The following is a 23,834-nucleotide window of genomic DNA, read 5'->3' as shown; positions in this document are numbered from 1 at the left end:
TTAAGCCACCTACTTAATGATAAAATATCAACACCAACAGTTCAGAAAATTTGCATGAATAGCATCAATTCTCTCTATTCACTTTATTCCTTCAATATTTATTTTTCATTTAAAAAAATATATATAGATTGTAAAATTCTTATTCCTTATTCGGATTATAAGGAGCAAACAAAAGTCTCCCTTGGGGATTGTACGGGCAATTGCTTCTCCGTATGGCCAACCGGCCCAACCTTGAAGTCAGCTTGACGAAAATAGCCATACGTTCCACATTTCCATCTTTTTATCTTCTATAAAGCAACTAAATCATGCTTATCAATCTTCATTTTCGCTCCATTTTCTTTTCTAGAAATGTCATAACCAAGACTTTGTTCCGTTACACAAATATAAGACCTTTATCAGCACACAGTTAATGTGACGACTCAACTTGAACGCTGCGGCAACAGAAAAAGACCTATAATAAAGCCAACCGGGAGAAGGAAGCGGGTTTGAGGTTCCATACTTCCAATTCCGAATCCAACTCACGGAAATGAATGAAAGAATTTTTTATTTCAACTGCACCCCAGGGAAATTAATGGCAGGCCAAGGCTCGATCTGGAAACTCCAAAAATAACTCAAGCCAATATAAAGCTCAGGTTCATGTATTGAAATCATTTCATTGGTTTGTTGGCAGCAAGTGCTTCAGCATTCCAAGCTGAGCTAAATCTAATTACAACCCACAATGAAAGAAATTACAAGTTACGTAACAAAGATGAAAATGTTGGATTTAATCAATCATCTCGAAGTCCAAGAGTAACAAATACACACACCATATCCGGCATATTTGTAACTACAAAATTCAGGTTGCGCTCTCAGTAGATGGAATAGTACGGACCAAAAGAAAAAGAAGAATAAAAAGAATACGTACATAAAGCAAATATGCAAAACTGTGGTCTGTATAAACCTTGAGGAGATGTGATCTGAAGTGCACTCCCACGTTAATATCGGACTATGTCCTGAAGGCAATCATAGAAATGAGCAATTTTGATCTTTTCTTTACCAGAGTAGATGGCTTCTGCTCCCCCACCTTCTTCTCCTTGGGCAGCCATTTCAACTACCATATAGAGCTTCTTGATTGGCATCTATAATAACACACCAAATGATAAGAGTGACAAACTGATCGCCTCTGTGTTTCACTAAACTAGCCGATGCACTTTTTATTAGTTGTAACGACTGTTCTTGGTTTTGCATTGCGAATAAAATGAATAATAAGGAAATGAAAAAGAAAAAAGAAAAAAATGACAAACAGGAATAGATGATTTTGAGGGGAGAGAGAGTAGGACTCATTTAAGCTTACATCATTCAGAGCCTCAGCAGCAGCATCAGTATCACCATCAGAGAAAACATTAATCTGTTGTAATACCTATAGGGGAAAAAGGACAAAAATCATGACTCGAGAAGAAGACATCAATCTATGGCATGTCATTTTCCATTTTATTAATTACTTACAGCAGAAAAAGAACATAAGACAAAGAAGTTACTATATTCGAGTAAATTAAATGGTCCTAAGAAAATAAAAATATCATCTGCCCCGGCAGGAAGTATCCTAAAATTCACCGTTCATCCCCACCAAAAAAATTAAACAAGTAAATAATATATAGGGCTAAAAATATTAAATAAAAAATAAAATAAATAAATAAAAACCCTCTTGTTTCCAAACCCCCCACCACCTCAATTATCGAACAACTCTCTGAACTAGCAAAAACTATCACGTTGCCCCCTTTCCGTGATGGAACCGTTAACTTGTTGCGAAATGACAATAATGCCCTTGATAGTATATTAATAATTTATTAAACTAAAATTATAGTGTGAGAAGGGCAATTTCGTCATTATGAATTACAAGGTTATTTTGGTTAGAAAATGATGCAACTGTCACACGTGATTTTCATGTGATACGATCCCATTAGTTTTAGACGGGAAACTGGGGAGGGGGTGATATGATAGATTTTTAGAACATCAAGGGGCAATTTGATAGTTTCTTTAGTTGAGGGGGTCAGTTGATAGTTTTTGAAAACAAGAAGGGGGTTTTATGATTTTAGCCTAATACATATTAGATAATAGCTGTGCTTCTTCAGAAGGGAAAACATAAAAATTCTTTACTTTTTCTTTTTTTGTCAATTGGCATACCCAAAAAGAATATGAAACACAAAGATAAGGGTAAAATTTCTCTACTTCATGCCCATCTTTAAATAGAACATTTAACATCAATTCTGAATAGAATGAAATGACAAAACAGGTTCATTAACATAACATTAAAAAAAGGCAGTCTAGGATGATTATTCCTCCTCCTTTTTTCATGAATTCTAGGATGATTATTTACCTTTCTAGCATCTTCTGTCTTTAATGTTGGAAACTGGGGAGGGGGTGATATGATAGATTTTTAGAACATCAAGGGGCAATTTGATAGTTTCTTTAGTTGAGGGGGTCAGTTGATAGTTTTTGAAAACAAGAGGGGGGTTTTATGATTTTAGCCCTAATACATATTAGATAATAGCTGTGCTTCTTCAGAAGGGAAAACATAAAAATTCTTTACTTTTTCTTTTTTTGTCAATTGGCATACCCAAAAAGAATATGAAACACAAAGATAAGGGTAAAATTTCTCTACTTCATGCCCATCTTTAAATAGAACATTTAACATCAATTCTGAATAGAATGAAATGACAAAACAGGTTCATTAACATAACATTAAAAAAAGGCAGTCTAGGATGATTATTCCTCCTCCTTTTTTCATGAATTCTAGGATGATTATTTACCTTTCTAGCATCTTCTGTCTTTAATGTTGGAACATGGTATGTGACAGAAAAGGAATCAGAAATGCCAACAGAATCCAAGAAAGCCACCTCACTTGTAGTCCCAATCACGAGAACATTTTTCCCCTGAAAAAGTTTTAGCAGTAAAACAAGAAAAGTAGAATCAGAGATATTTTCTAAAGAAGTCAATGCATGATATAAAGATGATCAACTAGCTGTACCAGCCTGAAACTAAGAATTCACATCATATAAAGATGATTTTACTATTATAAGATTACAGCACATCAAATGCACCTATCACTAAGTAGGAGTGAACTATAAATAGTCATTAAGATGACAATGATTCCCGCAAAAAAAGGAAAAAAATCATTGAAGGTAATTCTAAAAGTTTTTTTTTTTTCAAATCAGTTAATAAATGTAGAAAAAAATCAGATCAACACAGATTGGTACGAGGGCATGAGGTTTCAATTGGTGTTGGGAAGGCTGTATATATATTTAGTTCCCTTTAAGAGCTCCAAGTCCAAGGAATTAGATGGCACTTTTTAAAGCATCAAACTCATATCTGTCTTGATGATATATATATATATATATATTAGTTTTAACCATTAGGTACTGGTGATGACCATTTGTGTGTTGCTTTTTTTTTTTTTTTTTTTTTCTGAATTAAATTATCTTTACAAACAAAAAATAGATAGCACAAAGAACATCTTAAGTGGGTGTCGGTTTCTCTAGAATAGGCCAACAGCTGTCCCTTCTTTGCTTCTTTCACACGTGAAGGGTAACAATGTCAATGTTTTTCTGACTTTTTGTTTTTTTGGTTTGTAGGGGAGAACACAGAGATTCCACAGTCCCACAACTTTCTAAAACCCCTTCATAATGCAATTCCACAATATTAGCCAGACAGTGGAGCGAAATGGAGATGAATGAAATGTTACATGATACCATCTGATGCGAAACAGAGCGATCTAACATGATCAGTGACAAACACAACTTAACTAATTATTTAGCCAATGAAGAAAGACGATGAAGGAAAAACCTTGGGAGGAAGCCGTTTGAGGAGGACCAACAATGTCTGAGAAATCAAATTTGAAAAACGAGGTCCAATTGCAACATACTCCAGTAACCTGCACCAACAAACACAAGAAAAACCTATTATTAAGGAAAGCAAAATCTTTAAAATTAGCAGGAGTTACCTTTCAATGTCATCAAGGATGATGATGCTTAGTGGTGACTTGTAAGCATCCTCAAAAACCTTGACAATCTGAGCACATTTACTGCTTTCACTTAGCCCAATCATCGATTCAGATGATATCTGCACATGGTAGAAGAGCAAAAATTAGAAACATGAAAGAGAGAGAAGAGGAACTAACTTTCGACAAGAATAACTGCCACTTGGGCCACTTACTATCTTGACATAGGGAAAGTCACTGTCAATGCCAACAGTAGCTGCCATCGCGCTCTTACCACTGTCCAAGACAATTACAATTTAGGAGAACAATAGTTAACTGATGAAAAAGGAACAACGCATTCATATAACTGATATGAGAATGGTGAGATAAATTATAGGAGTTACTAGAAGTAATAGTGTTCATAATCAACGTATGAGGGAGAAATTAGGGGTGACGCCTAATAAAATAAGAGAAAGTAGACTTAGGCTTTACATGGACATGTCAGACACACAGCACTTGGACAAGGATAAGAGATATGTGTCCAACATATTTGGTTGGATCTGTACCTAAAAAACACGTCCAATAATTCTATCTTTTTAGATTATTGCTTCAAAACGAATTAAATGTCTATTTTGAACACTAAGTAACATAAAAGCGTTAATTTACTCTTGAATATATATATATATATATATATATGTATATATGTAAAATAATATGAATATTTAGCAGTGTCACTGTATTTATCTATTTAGGGAGACATACCTGCATCCGACTCATACTACCAATATAGGACATAGTGGTATGGACATGTAAAATATAGGCCCATAGATGGTAAGAAAAAGAAGATTTGCATGCATAGAATGTAAGAGAAAAAGAAACCGACCAAAAATAAGATAGGACGAAATTATTAGCTTTAAAGAATTAAATATAATAGGAGAAATGACTTGCAATAGAAAAGAATGAAAAAAGAGAACTCAAGTGGCCGACCTTATTCATAATGGGGATAAAGGCAAGGGTTACGATAGGTGGTGATTACAGTTAACAGATGAACACAAGAAAGCAAGACACTTACCTGCCACTTGGGCCTTCCAGAAGACATGTAACAAGTGGGCTTCCTTTGCTCACCCTTACTTGCTCTGCCAGTAACATAGTTCTTTTGTAGATGTGCTGATGTCGTCCACCACAATCCACCATGCCATTGAGTCTGCAAGTCATATTTAGTTGGTGGAAAGTGAATACACTTACAGAATAAGAAATTTGAGTTGCTTTGATGGAGAAAAGGTTGTTTGAGCTATATAATTGTACAAGCACAAATGCCGTTGATATACAGTCACAGCATGTCCAGTGTAGTTGTTTGACACAACGTGATTTGATAAAATATTTCACTACTTAAGCATTAAGTCGTGCATTATCAGTTTTAGTTTCTATTTCTTTTTAAAATATTTTGGTTTTTTAACAGGAATAAAGTGTTAACAAAAATTATATAAACTATGAACTATGAAATTATCCTAGTAACACTGAATAAGATTTTGTTGTAGTTACTCTCTTAATTTGAAAATTTTGGTATCTAACAAAGAATAAGCTGTTAAAAAATATATATAAGTGAAGCGCGAAATATTCTAAGTCGTAGAGACTAAGAATAAGACGTTTCCAACTATCACATCTGCTGTAAATCTTGGTCATGCTAACACATTATCAGTTATGTAAAACTTTTTAATTAGTTTAAGCAAGTAAAATATATTGAACAATGATATATTTCCATTGCCCTTTTTGTATATTTCAAGGGAGACATTGAGGTGGGTAGCTAAACGGCAAAAGGGTAAGGGCTTCAAGGCACATGCAGGTCACGACTGAAAACCAATTTTACGAGTCTAGCAATCTACAATTTTGAAGAGAAATATCCTCAACCACCACAAGAAATCATGTAATCCCCTAGGTCTATAGTCAATTAGGGGGGAAACCAATCTTGTTTGAAGTTTGAACAACAGAACATATTTTTAATATACATAAAGGGATATTAATAATGGCTAGCACATTAAAAAGAAAATATAATTTATCTCCTAAGAACCAGGTGCACTTGAATGTTGGAGTTTGCAGCTTTAGACCACTCTTGGTGCCTTAGTGTCAAATCTTTGGGCCACTTCTGATGCAAGGATGCCACACCCGAGCTACTCCAGACAACCTGACACTCAACGACTAACTAGCTTTGTGCTTTTATCTTAAAGAGAAGTACTCACACACACATTTCACAAAATTGACCACTACAGGGCTCGAACCCCTCACCTCCCCTTTAAGGGAGGAGAGGTTATACCATTGGGCTAATAGCCCATTGGTAACCTTCCACCTGCTTGTTACCAAGATGCCACAACATTCCATTGCAAGATACACCAGGACTAAAGAGACTTCACTAGGTGGTCTGTTGGCACACCTATGGCAAACTTAAATCCGTATCACAAGTGGCTTCTGGACTTGTAGGGCCAATTGGCAACCTTCTCCGACCTTGTGACAGGCTCTAGCTCCCACACGCCAGAATTTCTAAATAAGGGCCACTAGCGTAAATTGAATTAACCATTCTACTTCTCTCAAACAGTGACTACAGGTCTCACCTACTCTCTCAGAGCTCATCTAAAATTTTGACAATTATTTGGCTCGTTTTGAGAGATACTAAACTTTGAACACCCAACTCCCCAATTCAATCCCTCCTATTGGGTGCCATGCCATCACTTTAATACTGCACTACAATAGTCAGTGCCTTCATATCACAATACTCTAAGAATGCTAAAACTAACAAAAGTTTACGATATACTACTAAGAGTCACAACTCGCCCATAATTTGACAAGGCATGAGGTAAGACACTTCCCAAAAAAGGAGAAAAACTTAATTGAGCCAGTTGTAGTGACGACATGGTATCACCAGCTTATTAAATACTGCCATGTAGCGATAGGACCCACTAAAATAAAGCATTTTTATTTATGTGACGTGATACAATTGGTTGATGGCACAGATAACGAAGTATTAAAGGTGCAAGGAAGTTTTCTCCCAAAAAAGGGCATGAGGTAAGACATACAACTTACCAACCTGTATAAGTTAGACTATCCAAAAAGATGAAGTAGAATGCATGAACTGGTACCAGTTACAAGCTATACCAAAGCCCTTCTATACAGACAAAAGATTGTGCTATCATTCATTTTAGCAATAATATTTTCTTTGCACACGTTTTAAAGATATATAACAAATTCACCATACTTGATAACTATGTCTTACCTGCAGCGATCAAGATCATCTGTAGAAGCTCCGAATGCAGGAACAATTTCATGAAGGGCATTCAAAAAATCGTCCATTGTGACTCTTATACTCTCCTCATCAACTGGCTTAGTGAGGTCATCCATGTTTAATTGTCGGTTCAAAGCATACGATACTGCACTTTTTACAACACCTTCAAGCTCTGCTCCACTGTAATTCTTTGTCCGAGCAGCTGCAATAAAAAAATAATAATCATAATAATAATTCAACAGAATTCTGTTAATGAATTTTGTGAAACTGATCGTTTGAAATTCTTTACATCGCATACACCTTCAAATTAGGAAAGAAATTATAGAAAATGCAACTAATATACTCCTCTTGTTGAGCATCCCAACCATTGAATAGGTACATGCTGCACCACATTCAATCAATGCATAAAAAAATGGACAATAGGTTAATTTAACTTTCAAGATATCCATAACAAAGAAATTCTTAAACTAAATATTAAGCAGGAGCTCGTGTGCCAGTGTCATTCACCTGGGTTTAGGGAACAAGTAAGATGTAAATCTGACAGGTCTACAATTTCATGATAAAATCTATAGTTGGAATAGCAGCTGATACAACACGGTATCAAACAACAGATGTGATACGGAAAACATGTTCTGAAAAAAATTCCTTAGAAGTATGTAATAGAAACGACATGGTACCATAAAAATAGGTCAACTGCTTATTGCAAGTAATATGATTCTGAAGTTCACTATGGTAACTGCAATGATTTATCACACTAGGACATGATACATGGGTTTAAGTAATTGCTCATTTCATGTATGGATTAGGCACCAAAGCCTCTGATATATAGCATATCAAAAAATTAAAACAATCCTTGATTGATCATTTTCATTTTGATAAACAATTCTTGATGAATCAATCAATATTCTCTCCAAAATCCTATTTGAAGAAACATTGTTATATGCCAAGCAATCAATACTGACATCACTTAACAGGCTGGGTGCTTCGCGGCCAGACCCAAAAGCTTTAAGCAATTAGGTGAGGCTAACACCCAACCCATATAAATACCCATTTCACTTCTCAGTCGGATCCGATGTGGGATACTTCTAAGATTCTCCCCCACCCGAACTCACAACGCCCTCGTTGCGGGCCACCCTACCTACCCGGGTGGCACACCTGGACACCTTTGGGCCGGGTGCTCGGTATGACATAACGGGCAGGTGCTTCGCGGTCCGACCCAATAGCTTAAGCTATTAGATGGGGCTAACACCCAACCCATTTACTACCCATGTCACTTCCCATCAGGATCCGATGTGGGATACCTCTAACATTCATTTTGTATTGCCACAATGCATATGGCAAAATTCTGCTAGTATCAATGACAATATGACAAAGTTTTCCTATGTATTTGACACATAATTAAAGTCTTTGTCAACAATACAAGTATTAGATTATACTCTCTACCAAGACATGAGACAACAAGGATGTTGATATTTGGTTAACTCCTGAGACATCTTGGTTAGATAGGCCATACATGCAAGATGACTTGTGAGTCATCTGACGTTACACCAATACGTCCTTGCAGAACTGGCCTTTCAAACAAACCCCAGAACCTTTTCTTATTCTCCCTTTTGTTTTCTCATCATAGGCACATTCATTTCCTACACATCCGGGATTCTAAACCTGCACATTCACTTGCCACACATCCGAGATTTTAGAACTTTTTTACTTTCCTCCATAAAAATATCAATTCAGCATTAACATTTCTGGATTTTAAAGTTGAATTTCTTTCTTTAACCATAAAAGGTAATTTTTTTCAAGTGCTTGGTAGTTGATCGTGTATAAACATGGGTTTTGATGTTAGATTATTGAATCATCTATACTTGCAATAAATCAAGGTAAAAATATCTATATTATTGTAGTAGACTAGCCTCAGTGAATCTGTAAGCTATATGTGTTAAACTGTTTTTCCTGTGTGTTTTACAGATCCATTTATTTATTTATGTTAACAGAAAGAAATTTTACAGATCCATTTATTGTTCTTATTCTATCTAAACTTTCATATTCTTTAAGATTTTTTTGGCCTTGGATGCATTGTATGTAGTTTATCGTAGCATATTGCCAATAACACTCACAACCAAGTTGTTTTAGTGCCGGCCAAGTCAATGATCAATACCACGACTTCGACCTTGACCTACAATGACGGGTTTGTTTTCCAACAAAGTGCACCAAGCTCCTTAAGGCACCTATCTGTAAAATGGATCATCAGCTTAAATTCAAAGACCTGCTCCCATTCTAATGTCTTGTCAGTGACATTTTATTATGAAATAACCATCCAATAAATGTGAGAGAAACTATATACAGCTTAGAGATGCATCACAGATTAACTAAATTCAGCATATTTCTTGGAGGTGAAGTTTACCATTGTCAGTAGGGACAACAGAACAGACACAGAAATTGGTCTACGTAATTGCACAAAAGATAAATGTATCTGATATAGTTCCAGATCTGGATACAAGTTTGAGTTGCTTACTTGCTTTATTGCCAAATCTTGAGGTAAAGCTTAAGTTACAAATTACATATGATATATTTCAAACTATCCCTTCCATTAACATATAAATTTCCGTTTTTCCTTCCTATCTCTAATGCTCCGTTCGGTAGTAAGGAAAAAAATTGAATGGAAGGGAGAGAAGAAAGGATGTCTGAGACATCCCTAGGGAAGAGATTAAGCGTTTCCTTCTTTTTGTTCGGTTGGATGGAAGAGAATGGAAAAAACTGACAATTTAATTTCATCGGTAGGATAAAAGGAAAGATAAATTTTTAAGTTGTTTTTACCATAAACCATCCCTTACTTTATTTATGGGATTTATTAAAAATTTATGAAGAGTGATGTAGTAATTTAAAACTTCTATAATAGACTCACTTGTTTCTCTCCTATCTTCCGCCCATATTTGGGCGGATGAAAATTTGTAGAGGAAGGATGACTCATCCTTCCTATTATCCTTTCTTTCCTTATATCATCTCTACCAAACTAAGGAAATTTGTTCCCTCCTTCCTATTTTCCTTCCACCCCTCTTCTTTCCTTCCTACCGAACATAGCATAAAGTTCTGTTTTCCTTTCCCCTCTCTCACTGTCTATGTGGCGCACCAGGAGTTGTGATGGAGAGATTGGCATTGCCAATCACTGGGTTATGGAACATCATAGAGCAGGTTGACAATTCCCCAAAGCAAAAGCTGCATAGATACTGGATTACGAAACAGTTTGTAATTCAGATTTTCTTTGGATAGTATGAAAAGGTACAAATATGATTAAAACATACATAAAAGCCCACTCCCAAGAACATTTGATTTTGGACATTGAGGTGGGAATCTGGACCTAAGCTCACATCACTACTCTTTGCTTCTATGCACACTTCGCGAGCTACCTAAGCTCATTTGATTTGACCTTTTTCTTAGATTGAGAAAGCTCAAGCAAGAAAGGTTGCAGACAGAAAGAATGTTTCTGAATTCAGCACAATAATAAGGATGCCGAAGCAAAGCAAGTGTTGTCTCAGTCAATACGTAGCTCAAACCCTCTGAAGTGGGTGCGGTTATATCAAGGAAGTTAGGGGAGGGGGAGCTACACAGCGCTAGTGGGGAGGCAAAGGTTGGCATTTATAGCCTCAGAGATGAACAGATGAAGGGACTTGAACCTCAAGCACAAGACTCTCCAGAGGAAACCATTAACTGGATTATCAAGAGGGAAAGCCACAGAAACACCAACCAAAATCGTGGTACTTTGCATACGTACTACTACGTAAGACACAGACATCCACGGACAATTGAAAGTAATAAATCTTAGGTGTTTCAATTTGACATTGATTTGTAAATATTTTTCTCCCATTACATTAGAGACACAAAATAAAAGGGACATTGCCCTGTTCTGTTCCCGCTACAACAGGGTCCTGGGAAGGGAGAACTCAAGACAAACCTAACATTTTGTATGTCACAAAGTAGGTGCTGGGCTCTAACTCGCAGTGATGTTCAAGCCTTAAAAACCATTGAACCAGGCAACCCCCCCCCAAAAAAAAAAAAAAAAATGCATGTATTTATCACCTTTCCTACTACTAAAAAAAGCCCATCTCTAATCGATGTTTACAGAATAATAATGTCTGAACTAACAATGCTTGGGTGTAACATTCTACAATTTTTACAGAAAAATACCAGATTCCTTTACCCAGGGAATCATTCCAGGGATAATCTATTTCGGTAACAAAAATAACAAACTCACGGAAGGCATAACTCACATACCGAGCTCTTGCAAGTTCACATCTGGAGCAAGAAAAGAATTTTCTTTCATCTTATTTGTGTGAATTTCAAGAATTTGTAAACGACCATTCTCATCAGGAAGGCTTATCTCCACTTGGACTTCCAGGCGCCCAGGCCTAATAAACACACAATCAGAAACAAAATCAAATTCTTTAATTGGAACACTTCAGAAATTTCTACTTAAAGCGTCCCAGCAGCGAGCAACGCTACATCCAGCTAATGGTAGTAAAATAATTTTATGTGGCACAAGTGGTATGATATAAAAGTTACCTCAAAAGTGCTTCATCAAGCAAATCCTTCCTGTTGGTCATCCCGATAAGCAAAACATTATTCAGAGACTCGACACCATCTATCTAAATAGAAAGTGATTTCCAATCAGTTACCGCCATTTATAAAATATTATATATCCTATCGCACAACTTCAGATCATTAAACCAACCTTTGTAAGGAGCTGGTTAACAATGCTATCGTGAACTCCAGTTCCATCTCTAGTTGAACCTCTTGACTGCAAATGCAAGCCAAACATAATTTATAAAATCAAATAAACATTAATGAATGAATTGCCCACAGGTGGTCATTAAGAACAATAACGAATTATTATTTTTGATAAGAACAATAACAAATTATTGTAGTATATTGAACAACACAAAAGAGAATGCTAATGCATAACAAACACATACGTGCATGTATTAGTAAAGACAAGGTTATCCAAAACACTAATCAATTATAGCATCAAATTCTAGTCGCAAATTGAATGAATCAAGAATTTTTGTGGGGATTAATTTTCAAATTGAGCAATTAAAAGTTAAGAGTAGCTGTCAACAAACAAGAAGTTCTCAGAGTATAAAGGTTGTATAGTTTTTTTGACACTTATCAATGTCCAACAACTTCTCAAGGTAATATGTTACCTGGATTAGTAATATTATAACATAAAGCTATATTGGAGAATTCAATTTATTCTCTCTTGACTTCAATCTGAAACTCAAACCTTCCACTTGAAATAAAAAATAAATAAAAACTTACTTTCACAATCAAAAGTTAACTTCCAGCAAACAACTTTGCTTAAATCAACAGGAGAAGGGAAAGAGTAAAACAAGGCCACTTCATGATGCAATATGAAAAACTCATTCTCAGTGACAACTTAAAAATTATAATGGCCAATGCTTTCACAAACGACAATAGAAGTCCTACCTTACAGATTGCATCAATTTCATCAAAAATTATGACATGCAAGTCACTTTGATCTCCTGAAAAGAAGAAATGAAAGCATTATACACTGGAAGGATGGATCAGAAGCAAATTAGCGAGCACAACCATCTTACCCCGGGTTCTTTGGTCTTGTTCAGCATCAGCAAATAAATCTCTTACATTCTTCTCAGTTTCGCCAACAAATTTGCTCAACACTTCAGGGCCATTGACAATCTAGAGTTCTCAAAATCTTTAGTCAAACTATAGCAAGCATATGAGAACATTTAATGATATAAATTTAAATTAGCCAGAGAGTCGGGTATTAGCACATGTAGTCCCAAATATAATTCAAGATTGTTTAATGATCTTTCATACCATCAACTATAAAGTAGCATTAGCAAGCAGATGAGAAACAAGGACCCCACATACAAGAGAGGCAGGTGTGTTGTGGCATGGCAGAACAAGAAACTCTATACTACCTAGTTGCCAGTTAGCTATAACTCTGAGAACCCAAGTGAGTGGCGGGTTTTCACAACTTAGCTGTCACTCAAAAAAGACTATCCTCGTAATATAAGGAACCATTAACAGTAGGAAAATGGTGCTTGAGTACAAGCCAAAAACCCAGTTCATGAGGCTCCCGCCATTAAGGGGTCTAGGGAGGGTCAGATGTACGCAACCCTACCTCCAAATGTGGACAGGTTGTTTCCTTGTTCCAGGTCACAATGGAGCAACCTTCCGTTGCGCCAAGGCTCACACTCCAAAAACCCAATTTAGGTCACTGCTAGGTTTATCCAGTTCTGCTATACAATTATTGCCTCATTTTGTTGGTTCTCTCTTTCAAAATCATGTGAATTTTTGTTAGATTTGGGGTTTTCTTTGCTCAAAAACCGAATAGTATACTGAGCAAAAAAAATCCCCAAATCTATCAAAAACTTCAAATGATTTTGAAAGGAAGAACCAACAAAATGAGGCAATAATTGTATAGCAGAACTAGATAAACCTAGCAGTGACCTAAATTTGACAATTTCATAGGGTTTCAGAAACCAACACCTAAAAATTGCCCTCGAGCCATTTTGGTGCGTGATCAATCCTATCAAAGTATGGGAGCTACTTATCTTCTTTTCTAAAATTTTGGAAATCAAATCTGAAATTGATCAGACTTCAGATGGTCCGCATTTTCTAATTTGACATTTCTCAACATTTTCTTTTGTTTAGGGTTGTTTCCTTCTCCTTTCTTGTTTGTCTGTATTTAATGATGCCCAAAATTGGCTGATTGGTTTACATCAAAGCACCATCGCACCATGGTTCTTGACATTTTTGCTTGGTACACTGGTAAAAGCTTGGACTGCCAAGAGTGACAATGTGGGTTCCAATGCTGAGAGCAGCAACATTGTGCAATTAATGCCAAAGATTAGGTATGTTTCCCCTCCAATCATCCTTGATTCACAAGGACCACACTGGTATTGGCCTCTTTATCAAATCTCTATTCATATTCAGCAGGCCGTCGTCTAACAAAAAAAAAATTGATTCTTCCATCTATCAATCTGGTTAATAGCATTGATGATTCAATTCAAAATGGAACAGAAACTTATCTCTCTTATGATGATCAAATGCAGGCCTACCTGAACTTCTTCTTGCCATCACTTAAGAATTGCAAACAAAGGCGGAAATATATATATATATATATATATATATATGGCTGAGGAAGTGTTACGTAATAAAATGTCAAGAAGAAAATTGAAAGTTAGATGAATTTTATATAATCCAACCCAAGCTTCAACTGCCAAAGAGCAAGGTGGAAACAAATACAATAACAGTATGTTCTATGGCATAGAAGAAGCCAGGACACCTACGCACCACTAGGTCAATAAGTCATTGGATCCACACTCCTACAATTTTCAGAATGAAGACAAAAGGTGTGGGAAATTGTGGCTGAAGTGGATGCTAAAGGTATTACACTAGGATGGACTAAGATGGAAACCAACACCGTCTTATAAGACAGAAATTCGTCCCAACGAGGTCACCAAGGACTCCCGAGCTCACCTTTATCCTTCAGAATTGGTCCTAGTTAGAAGGGTCATGGCCTGTCTAAATGTTCCCAAGGCCTTTTGAAAATGATTAGCTCTAAAGTGTGCGAGCAGACAGTCTTGTAAAAGTGAGGACGTAAAAGCCAATTTATAGTATATTGATGAAGGCAAAAGGGTGCTCATGCTAAATAAAACTACTTATGAGATATTGCCACATGTCTTAAAGTAGAAATATAAAAAGAAGAGAAAGGAGAGAATTGCGTAAAGGCTTGAATGAGATAATCACTCATTCACAGCTATAGTATCTATAGATAAAAAGAGCATATGCTCATATTACAACAAAAGAAATTAAATTAAATCTAAATCAAATCACAACATATTTTATGGCATATTCTATAGCATAATCAAATCTCTGCCAATACGGGAAGTCATTCCATAAATCGTGGCTATCATATCTGCTAACACTCCCCCTCAAGTTGGTGTGTGGATATCTAAAACACCCAACTTGGACAATGCATTCTCAAACACGATCTTGCTAACACCCTTTGTAAGAATGTCTGCAAACTGCTGAGAGCTTGTGACAAATGGAGTGCAAATCTAACTAGGGAGGATTTTCCCTCAGATGAAGGGCCGATCAACAAATCAAAAATGTCTCTTCAAACTATAAACAATTAACAATGTCTCCTCAGACCATAAACAACCAATCACGTCTCCTCAAACCGTAAACAACCAATAATGTCTCCTCAGACCATTTCCCTTCATACACATGTTTAAAACATGTAGATGGAAAAATCAACAATGTCTCCTCAGACCATTCTCCTTCATACATATGTTTAAACAATGTAGATGAAAGAATCAACAATGTCTCCTCAGACCATAATAAGAAACAACTATGTCTCCTCGGATCATTTCTGAATAGGTGGTGCCAAATTCGCAACGCCTTCATTGAGGTCGGAACACCCTGCCAACCCGACACCTCCCGGATGGGTGATGTCACCTTAGACCATTCCCGAATGGGTGGCGCCAAACTCGCAATGCCCTCATTGCAATCGGACCACCCTGGCTCTGATACCAAGTAGAAATATAAAAAGAAGAGAAATGAGAGAATTGCGTAAAGGCTTGAATGAGATAATCACTCATTCACAGCTCTAGTATCTATAGATAAAAAGAGCACATGCTCATATTACAAGAAAAGAAATTAAATTAAATCTAAATCAAATCACAACATATTCTATTGCATATTCTATAGCACATTCTATAGCATAATCAAATCTCTGCTAACACGGGAAGTCATTCCATAAATCGTGGCTATCATATCTGCTAACACTTAACTTGGATGCCATTAGTGCAATGGTGGTGTTCCAATAAGAAGCAATAGGGTGGGCAGTATTACAGCACTAGAGTGGCAGTGTGATGTCAGTGCAATGCAAGACATTACAAGGCAGTGAGACGCCATAAAAAGACACTGCTTTGATCCAAATGGTGCCACCATGTGGAAGTGTAGCAGTTTGCTAGAGGCAGTCGTGTATAGATAAAGTGACTCATATAGGATGCTGCCACCATAAGTCGGGTGATGTCTTGCTCTCTCAAAGACAGGTCAAGGTATTAACCTTGAGGGGATATCTGTAAACTCTAGACTTCAACCAATAAACCAATTACACTTAGAACCCAATGTTGACCATGGCAAACCGTGAGGTGAGTCCAAAGCACACACCAAGCTGTAAGAGCCCCTGGGTCCTACTCCAGTCCAACCAGCACACAAGTTGCATAACAGTACAGTCTGTGCTGAGCTGACTTTTATTGAAGAGGTTTGTCTATGGAAGATTGACTGCAACCAAAGAAGGAAAAAAATCGAACATCATGAAGATGTAGTCTCGTCTAAATGTCCAGCCATAGACTGCGGAGCAAGTTGATTAGGAAAGCCAGTCGTGCGGCCAATAAAATTTTGATTTGGTGTAGGGTGAGTGGGGGTGGAGATAACCTTCTATGAATGTGCATTGTGCCAACCTCCAGTGCATTCGACCATAGGCTTTGACATGTTACTATGTTAGGATTTCTACAAAGACACAATACCCATATTCAGAGAGGACTGTGTGCCTAATGGAGTCGTTCCACGTATCAACTGGAGATTGGAGACTAGTAACACTTATACAATCACACGTCTTGCTGAAAGAGCGATAACCCATAAGAAAATGTCACACAACTGGCTAAGGATGCCACATTGGTTGCCTCTTCGGTAATACACAGCGATGGAGTGCTAATGCCAGACACCCACAAGAGCAAAGCAGCCCCATATTCACCAAGTCAAGGTAGATGGTGGAGGCAATGAAAAGAATTATTCAAAGTTTAACCTATCAGTCTAATAAGGCTGCATATTGGCAGGGTCCAGATAGGAGTTATACTCCAACAAAGGACAAAGTTCCAATGATGTCTCAAACAAGTCAGCGTGCTTAAATTAATCAACAGGAACTTCAAGTAAAGCACAAAGTGTTTGGTTCTGCAGAATGGATAGAAACGCAATTTAAGAATCAAAATGATAATAACAGATGATAACAACTTCAGTCTGGATTCTGTGAGAGATATGTGGCATTGGCAGATAGATAAGATGAGCACATCAGTTGAAGTTTGATAACCTAAGCTCCTATTTGGTGATTGCAAAAAAAAAAAAAAAAAAAGGCAACAACTTCACCTGAAGTTTATAACTGTTATTTTTTTTTGCAAAACAAATCAATAGAATCTTCAATGTTAAGTTCTAAGTCACATAAAGCGGGAGCGGGAGCGGGAGCATGAAAGCATCGAAGTTCAAAATTACTTGAGAGTGAGAGCGTCTCGAGAGCGGTGTGTGATTATATTATATGCGTGTGTTATATGAAATATGATTATATTAATTATTATTTTTTGATGTATTTTCTTTAATTAATATAAAATGCATTTGATGATATATTTAGAAATGTATAATTTAGTGAACATTCTTCGTAATTAAATAAAATAGTTTTTTTTTCCCGAAAAGTTTAAGCAATTTATATTGAAAATATTATTGTACATCAAGGGCCTTGGTCCAAAACAAACCCATATTAAGGGCAGCAAAGCTTACACAGAGCCTAATAGAATTACTTGAGCCAAAGGCCCACCCAAAAGGACAAACAAATAGGCCCAAAAAAGGAACAGTACGGTTCCTTAGTTAGACTACTTGAGAACATTCCGGTGAACAAGCCGGTAAACGCCATGCCAGAGCTATAAGCTCTCCAATATTAGTCTGGAGGTCGCAGGAGTGGTCTGCAACAAGGACGAGGAAGATTCCACTCCACAAGGATGTTTCTAGAGGCAGCACAGTCCTTAAGAACTCCTAACTTGAGAATCAAAGAGATGGTTTCACATACCCTTGCTGCAACTGATCTCTGTGAATAAAAAGACCTGCAAATTATGTGGTTTTGTGTGGATTCGCGAATTCTTAAAGTGAGTTTGCGAATTTATGCCCTTTTCGCTCCCAAATCGCAAATACGCGTGCAGAGCTCTGACTCGTCACCCAGTTGAACGAATCCTGTGACTTAGGTTAAGTTTAAGAAGCTAGGCAGGGAAAACACAATCACTCAAATCATCCTGACACCTACTTTAAGAAGTGAGACGGTTAAATGTGCATATTATTTCTCTATTGAATGGAACCATTTCAGATCTTCAGGTAAGTATGCGTCGATTTCCACAATGAGAAACAATTTTGATGTGATGGAAAATCATAAATACTGCAGCATAGAAAGTAACAACTTGCAACACATTTCCCTAAAATGATAAAAGAAGCTCAATGAGTGCTTAACTTGTATACCTTTGGGTCCTTTCCATTCAACATTTTTCCAATCTGGCGAGCCATTAAAGTCTTTCCAGTGCCAGGAGGACCATAAAGCAGCATTCCTTTCACATGTTTGATTCCCAACCTGAAACATACACATTATTGCATCCCAAAGCATAAGTGAATTAAGAATTTAAATTTGACAACCACCAGTATAATAATGAAAATTTGCAAGACAATAACACTACTTATTCGTCACATGTGGAGGAAACACTCTGGATGCAAAAGCTCTTCGAAATATATCTGCAAACTCCGCACCTAAGCCACCTATACCCAATGTCTGAAGATTAAACTCTTTGTGCTTGAAGATATTGCTGCTAGCAGATTCACGCTGGTTGACAATCTGCATAGGACAATATGATTCAATTGAAAATTATGGACCAGTAATTTTCTCTGGCAAGGATGATTAAAGCTTACATTTGTGGACGATAAAGCAGCAATATAAATTTAAAAATAATAAAGAGACAAGCAAGCAAGAATACATGGGAGTTCAAGAGATGCATAAACCATTGAAAGCTAACTATTATTTGGGGGAAAAGGGACAACTAGTAAATGAAAATATCAGTAAGCCTAATGCAAAGACAACAAAGATTTACCTTTATTCCACTGGAATTTGATGCTTCAAAAACAACGTATGTATCAGCAGAAATAATCCCTCTTTCAGGACTGATTGGTTCTTCTTGCCCCTCTACAGCAGCCCGATTGACTGTAAAGATGTAGCCATTGCCATGATACTCAAAAGTAACCCTCTGTCCTGATGTCATGACCTGCATATCATGATAATTCCAAAAAATGTAAGATATACCAACAAAAAAGGATAAACATAGCATGTGGATCAATTGCCAAAACTTGATTAGTCATTTCCTGGTCTCTTCACTTTGATTGTTTAAAAAATCTGATGACTCAATGTCTGATCCAATGCATCTTTTACTAATGCAGCATTGCTATATTAAACAACATTTGTTCCAGTTGCCATTCAGCGGTTGAAGAAACAACTTCGTTTGAAAAATAATGGATTAGATGTAGTTCTCCCTATCCCAAACCCCTCCACCCCAACCAAAAAAGAAAAAAAGACAAGTGAATGCATTGACAGAGCCAGGAATTTATTTCAAGGGGGCACATTGAACATGATAAAATAAAATAAAATTGTTCCCAAATCCCAACTACTACTGCAGCAAGCCGAAAAATAGAAGTGCAGTAATGGTGCAATAATCAAGGTTCAAAGAGTATGTCATATTCGGAAAATTAATGCAGTAAAGAATAAATCAGAACCACAGAGTATCATATTCGCAAAAAAAAAAAAATGCAGTACAGAAAAATTCAGAAACAGAAAATACAAACATAAAGTTCATAAAATTGAAATAATAAATTAAAGAAGAAGAAGAGAAGGGAAAAGAATTTAAAGAGAGAAAAAAAGGTAGCTGCACATACATCACACGAGTGCAAGAAGAAGGAGAAAGAAAAGAAGAATGAGAGAACTTTGAAAGGGAAAGAAGTAGGGTTTGATTGACGGAGGAGGGGAATGCACATTTTTTTGAATAATCAAATAAGTTTGAAAAGAATGAAAAAAACAAGGAAGAAATAGAGATATTTTTACAAAAGGAAAATTCTAAGGGGGGCATTTTGTAAAATATCACAAAATTACATACAGACATATGGTGGCTTCCTTTTGAGTGAAAGGAAACATAGTATTGAATATATTGGCAGAAATGCTAACTTGAAACCCCAAAAAGATAACAAATATGGTTTTTTTTCAAGGATAAAAAGGAGAAGTGGAAATTTTATTGACCAAGTTGTTAAACTAATACCCAAATATAATGATAACCAAAAAAATAAAAATAAAAAACCTTTCTTATAAAGTTGCAAATGACCAGCCTCAAAAACAAAATGACAGTTATTCTCTAGACTTTATTCATCTTTGCTCTAAGATTCCACACAATATTCCATTTAGTTTGTATAATTAACACACTAAAAGACCACGCATCTATTTTATTATTAGGTTTACAACTGCAATTCACGAACATTTTGAGCTCGACTTCTTATAACTTGACTCGCGTTTCTTCATCAATTAAACAAATTGAGCTCAAGACTCTACTATGAACGCGGTTATTAAACAAGTCAATGCTTGGTTAGTATAGGCTCTTGAACATATTCTAATAGGTTATTTATTTGAAAAGTTTCATAAATATTTATTAATGAAGCAATGTAATTTTATACAAAATAAAAAATAAAAAATAAAACAATATGTATCATGAGCTCACAAGCTGAACCAAGCTAGCTCGTGAAAAACCTGAGCCAAGCTCGACTTCAACTTTCTGAGCTCATCACAAACCCAAGGCAACCCCAAGATGAGCCTGCAAAAGAATGAGCCAAGTCCGAGCAATCTTGGGTTTTGCTCGACTCGCTTCATTTGTACCTACTTGTGACATATAATTTGCAAACCATGAATTAAATTATATCAATGTTCCCTGAAAAATAATGATGGTGTGAGATAAAACAAAACTAGTTTGCTAATCCCCTACCCCAGGAACAAAAATAACATCTGCATCCAGAAATTTATCTACACAAGGAGGTCACTTACCCTTTATGTACTTATAACAGCACCAGTATTCATATATGACAAGTAAGAGAAACCTGTTACCTGGTTCATAAATCTCTTCCGCATCTGCTGAGACAAAAGAACGGCATCTACCTGCCAAGAAAGAATATATTTCAGTGACGACCATGGATCAAAAAAGAAGCTCCTAATCAAATTGCACCACAAAAGGTTTCGTGAAGCTTATGGATCAGAAGGCAATTCAAGCAATCCATGTTAAAGGCATCAGAAAAGGCAAAAAATGGGGGGAAAAAACTTTAAAAGTCACACCTGTTCATCTTTAGTCCCCTTTTTCACAAACTCCAACTCAAGAGTAAGTAATGCTAAGTTGAAATCATCAGGTGGAACAAATCTAAAAAAACATCCACCATAAAAGAATTAAAGAATTGGTAAAACCATATTAACAACCACTAAAAAATACTCAAAAGAGTTACGATCACCAACCTGATGACAGACACCGTGTCCCCAGTAGAAACTCTTGCATGGCGACGTTGGATAGCATTGAGACCAACATGGCCAATAGGTATGCCTTCATGGGCAGTGTGCTTTAGTTAAGGCAACAATGAACTCATCCAATTCAAGAGACATTCTAAAGACAGCATAGGATATTAACCTATGTACAAGTTGCCAAGTCGTGGAGCAGACTATTCCGAAGACTCACCCGCTAACCCTTCTATTCCCCACCCAAGATGCTAAACAGCTGTGTAAAGGCTTTAGCGGGTGGAGAAGGCATTGCTTTAATAATTGTATCCATGGGGCGTTATCCGCCCCCCTACTGTTGATTCCATTAATAAGGCCAAACAAGCATGATTTAATTGCTCTATTCACCTGAGATCTGATATTATGTCATACCTCCTTGTACAGCAAGTAACACTGCATAAAATGCAGCTACAATCCTAACACACCAGGCAAGGCAATGTACATATTACCAATTTGAAGCTCAAAAAGAAACAGTGATGATTACTACACCACTGGAAGTTCTGATATTGAGTTGTAACACTTTGCATCAATTAGCACAATATAAAACTGCAACAACAACCATGCACCTAAAAACTTGGAAAATTCCAAGAAATTGCAAAAGAAATCCATGGGAAACAATTACTTCAAGAATGTATCCAATATGAGTAAACTCAATTGCATTCCTAAACCACTCAGCTGTTGCCCAAGCAAGATATGCTATAATGTTAACATTTGACAATTCCAGGAGAAGCATACAGCACTGTAAATTTGAAATTGAGTTAAACCTCCATTCACCAATCAGCATTATGTGAAACTACAGTAACCAACATGCTACTGGAATTTGTAGGTTCGAAGAAAATTATGAGAAAATCTAAGGAAAGCAATTAGGCAAGCAAATGATGATAAGTTTATTCTAAAGCAAGTGTAGACTCAAGAAGGAATAAGCAAGAGAAGAGAGTGTCTGCCTAAACCAATCAGTCATCTATGGTCCATGGATCAATTGATAATCAATTGCTCATTTTCATTGATCACTTGGTGTAGTAGCTTCTTTAGTAAATTCAATTTTCTGTTATACCTAACTCAATGTATAATGAACTGAGTTGAGTACGGAAACTGTAAAAAATCCAACATTACTACACTCAGAGATGGAGAATATCCAAATTATCAACATATAGGAACATTCGAGTGGATTTTGATCAAACAGATTTGTTTATTACAGAAAAAAAAGGAGGGAATTTATTAAAGTCCATTCAGTCAGTGTTTTTAGCATCCAACAAAACCGGGCCACTACATTGTTCATTTCCTCAAAACCAAATAACCCATGATTTTCAGTAGGTGGACAAGGGAAAATAACAATGTTGGTATAATTATTTTACTGAATTGAATTCGGCTCAAAATTTTGAAATTATTTTATTCCCATCCCTCATTTCTCAGCCCCCAACCACGGGTTAATTACTAACTAATTGATGACCAAAGCAACATTAAATCTGATCTAAGCATTCACCGAACTATTAAAAATAACACAAAAAAATAAATAAATAACCGATCAAATACTATTACTAAAACAACACATTTAACATGTACATACAAAAAATTAAAATTAGTTTTCATTTTCTTCCTCATTTCTTACACCACCAATGACGGTTAATAATCAACCAATTCATCATCAAAACAAAACAATCACCTAAATAGTAAAAAGTAAACACAGAACAAACTAATATTCACACCGATCAAAACACTATACTAAAATCACACATATAATAAGCATACGTGAATGAGTGTGTGTGAAAATAAATAAAGCAAAAAAGGATATGCTAAAGACAAGACAAAGGTATCGCCTACGAGGGCAAAACAGAGTTTCGATCCAGCTACAGAGAAGTTCCTGAAATCGGTGGGCGAGCAATAGGCGAAATTGGTGTAAGCGAGATCTTTAGCCGGCGTGTTGGTGACGATCATGGTCGTTGGGCCAAACCCTGATCTCGCTGCCATTGTGTGTGAGAGACAGAGAGATCAAACAATCAGAAATGTTGTTGCTTTTGTTTTGCTTTTGTTACCAAGGAATGGTGAGAGCCTGCGAGAACAATGAGAACACAGTCGATGGGGGTTCGTTCGACGGTTTATGGACTCTTCTTGCCCTACGCATTCGAGCTGCGGCTCAACCAGTGAATGGTCGGATCGAACCGGAACCGGTTCAAACGGTTGCT

At 36.5% G+C, this 23,834-nt stretch overlaps 1 protein-coding gene across 1 annotated transcript; it reads right to left on the bottom strand.

The window, feature by feature from the left end:
- Positions 1 to 735: 735 nt before the first annotated feature.
- LOC132308550 (vesicle-fusing ATPase-like) lies at positions 736 to 23,764 on the bottom strand. Its single transcript, XM_059806659.1, has 20 exons — positions 23,445 to 23,764; positions 21,616 to 21,712; positions 21,442 to 21,523; positions 21,217 to 21,267; positions 19,172 to 19,342; positions 18,764 to 18,918; positions 18,552 to 18,660; positions 12,839 to 12,938; positions 12,708 to 12,763; positions 11,956 to 12,021; positions 11,787 to 11,869; positions 11,499 to 11,632; positions 7,221 to 7,431; positions 5,028 to 5,159; positions 4,192 to 4,252; positions 3,980 to 4,098; positions 3,823 to 3,910; positions 2,790 to 2,912; positions 1,334 to 1,399; positions 736 to 1,118 (listed from the first exon to the last, which is right to left on the bottom strand). The coding sequence occupies exons 1-20, from the start codon at positions 23,617 to 23,619 to the stop codon at positions 975 to 977; spliced, it is 2,223 nt and encodes a 740-aa protein (XP_059662642.1). The 5' UTR covers positions 23,620 to 23,764; the 3' UTR covers positions 736 to 974.
- Positions 23,765 to 23,834: the final 70 nt, after the last annotated feature.

Source organism: Cornus florida, unplaced genomic scaffold, assembly GCF_030987335.1.
Source record: "Cornus florida cultivar Cherokee Brave unplaced genomic scaffold, ASM3098733v1 CherokeeBrave_3.0.0_Hap2_Chr05, whole genome shotgun sequence".
Classification (NCBI taxonomy): domain Eukaryota; kingdom Viridiplantae; phylum Streptophyta; class Magnoliopsida; order Cornales; family Cornaceae; genus Cornus; species Cornus florida.
Note: the sequence above shows the minus strand (reverse complement) of the source record. Positions and strands in the feature narration are given on the sequence as shown.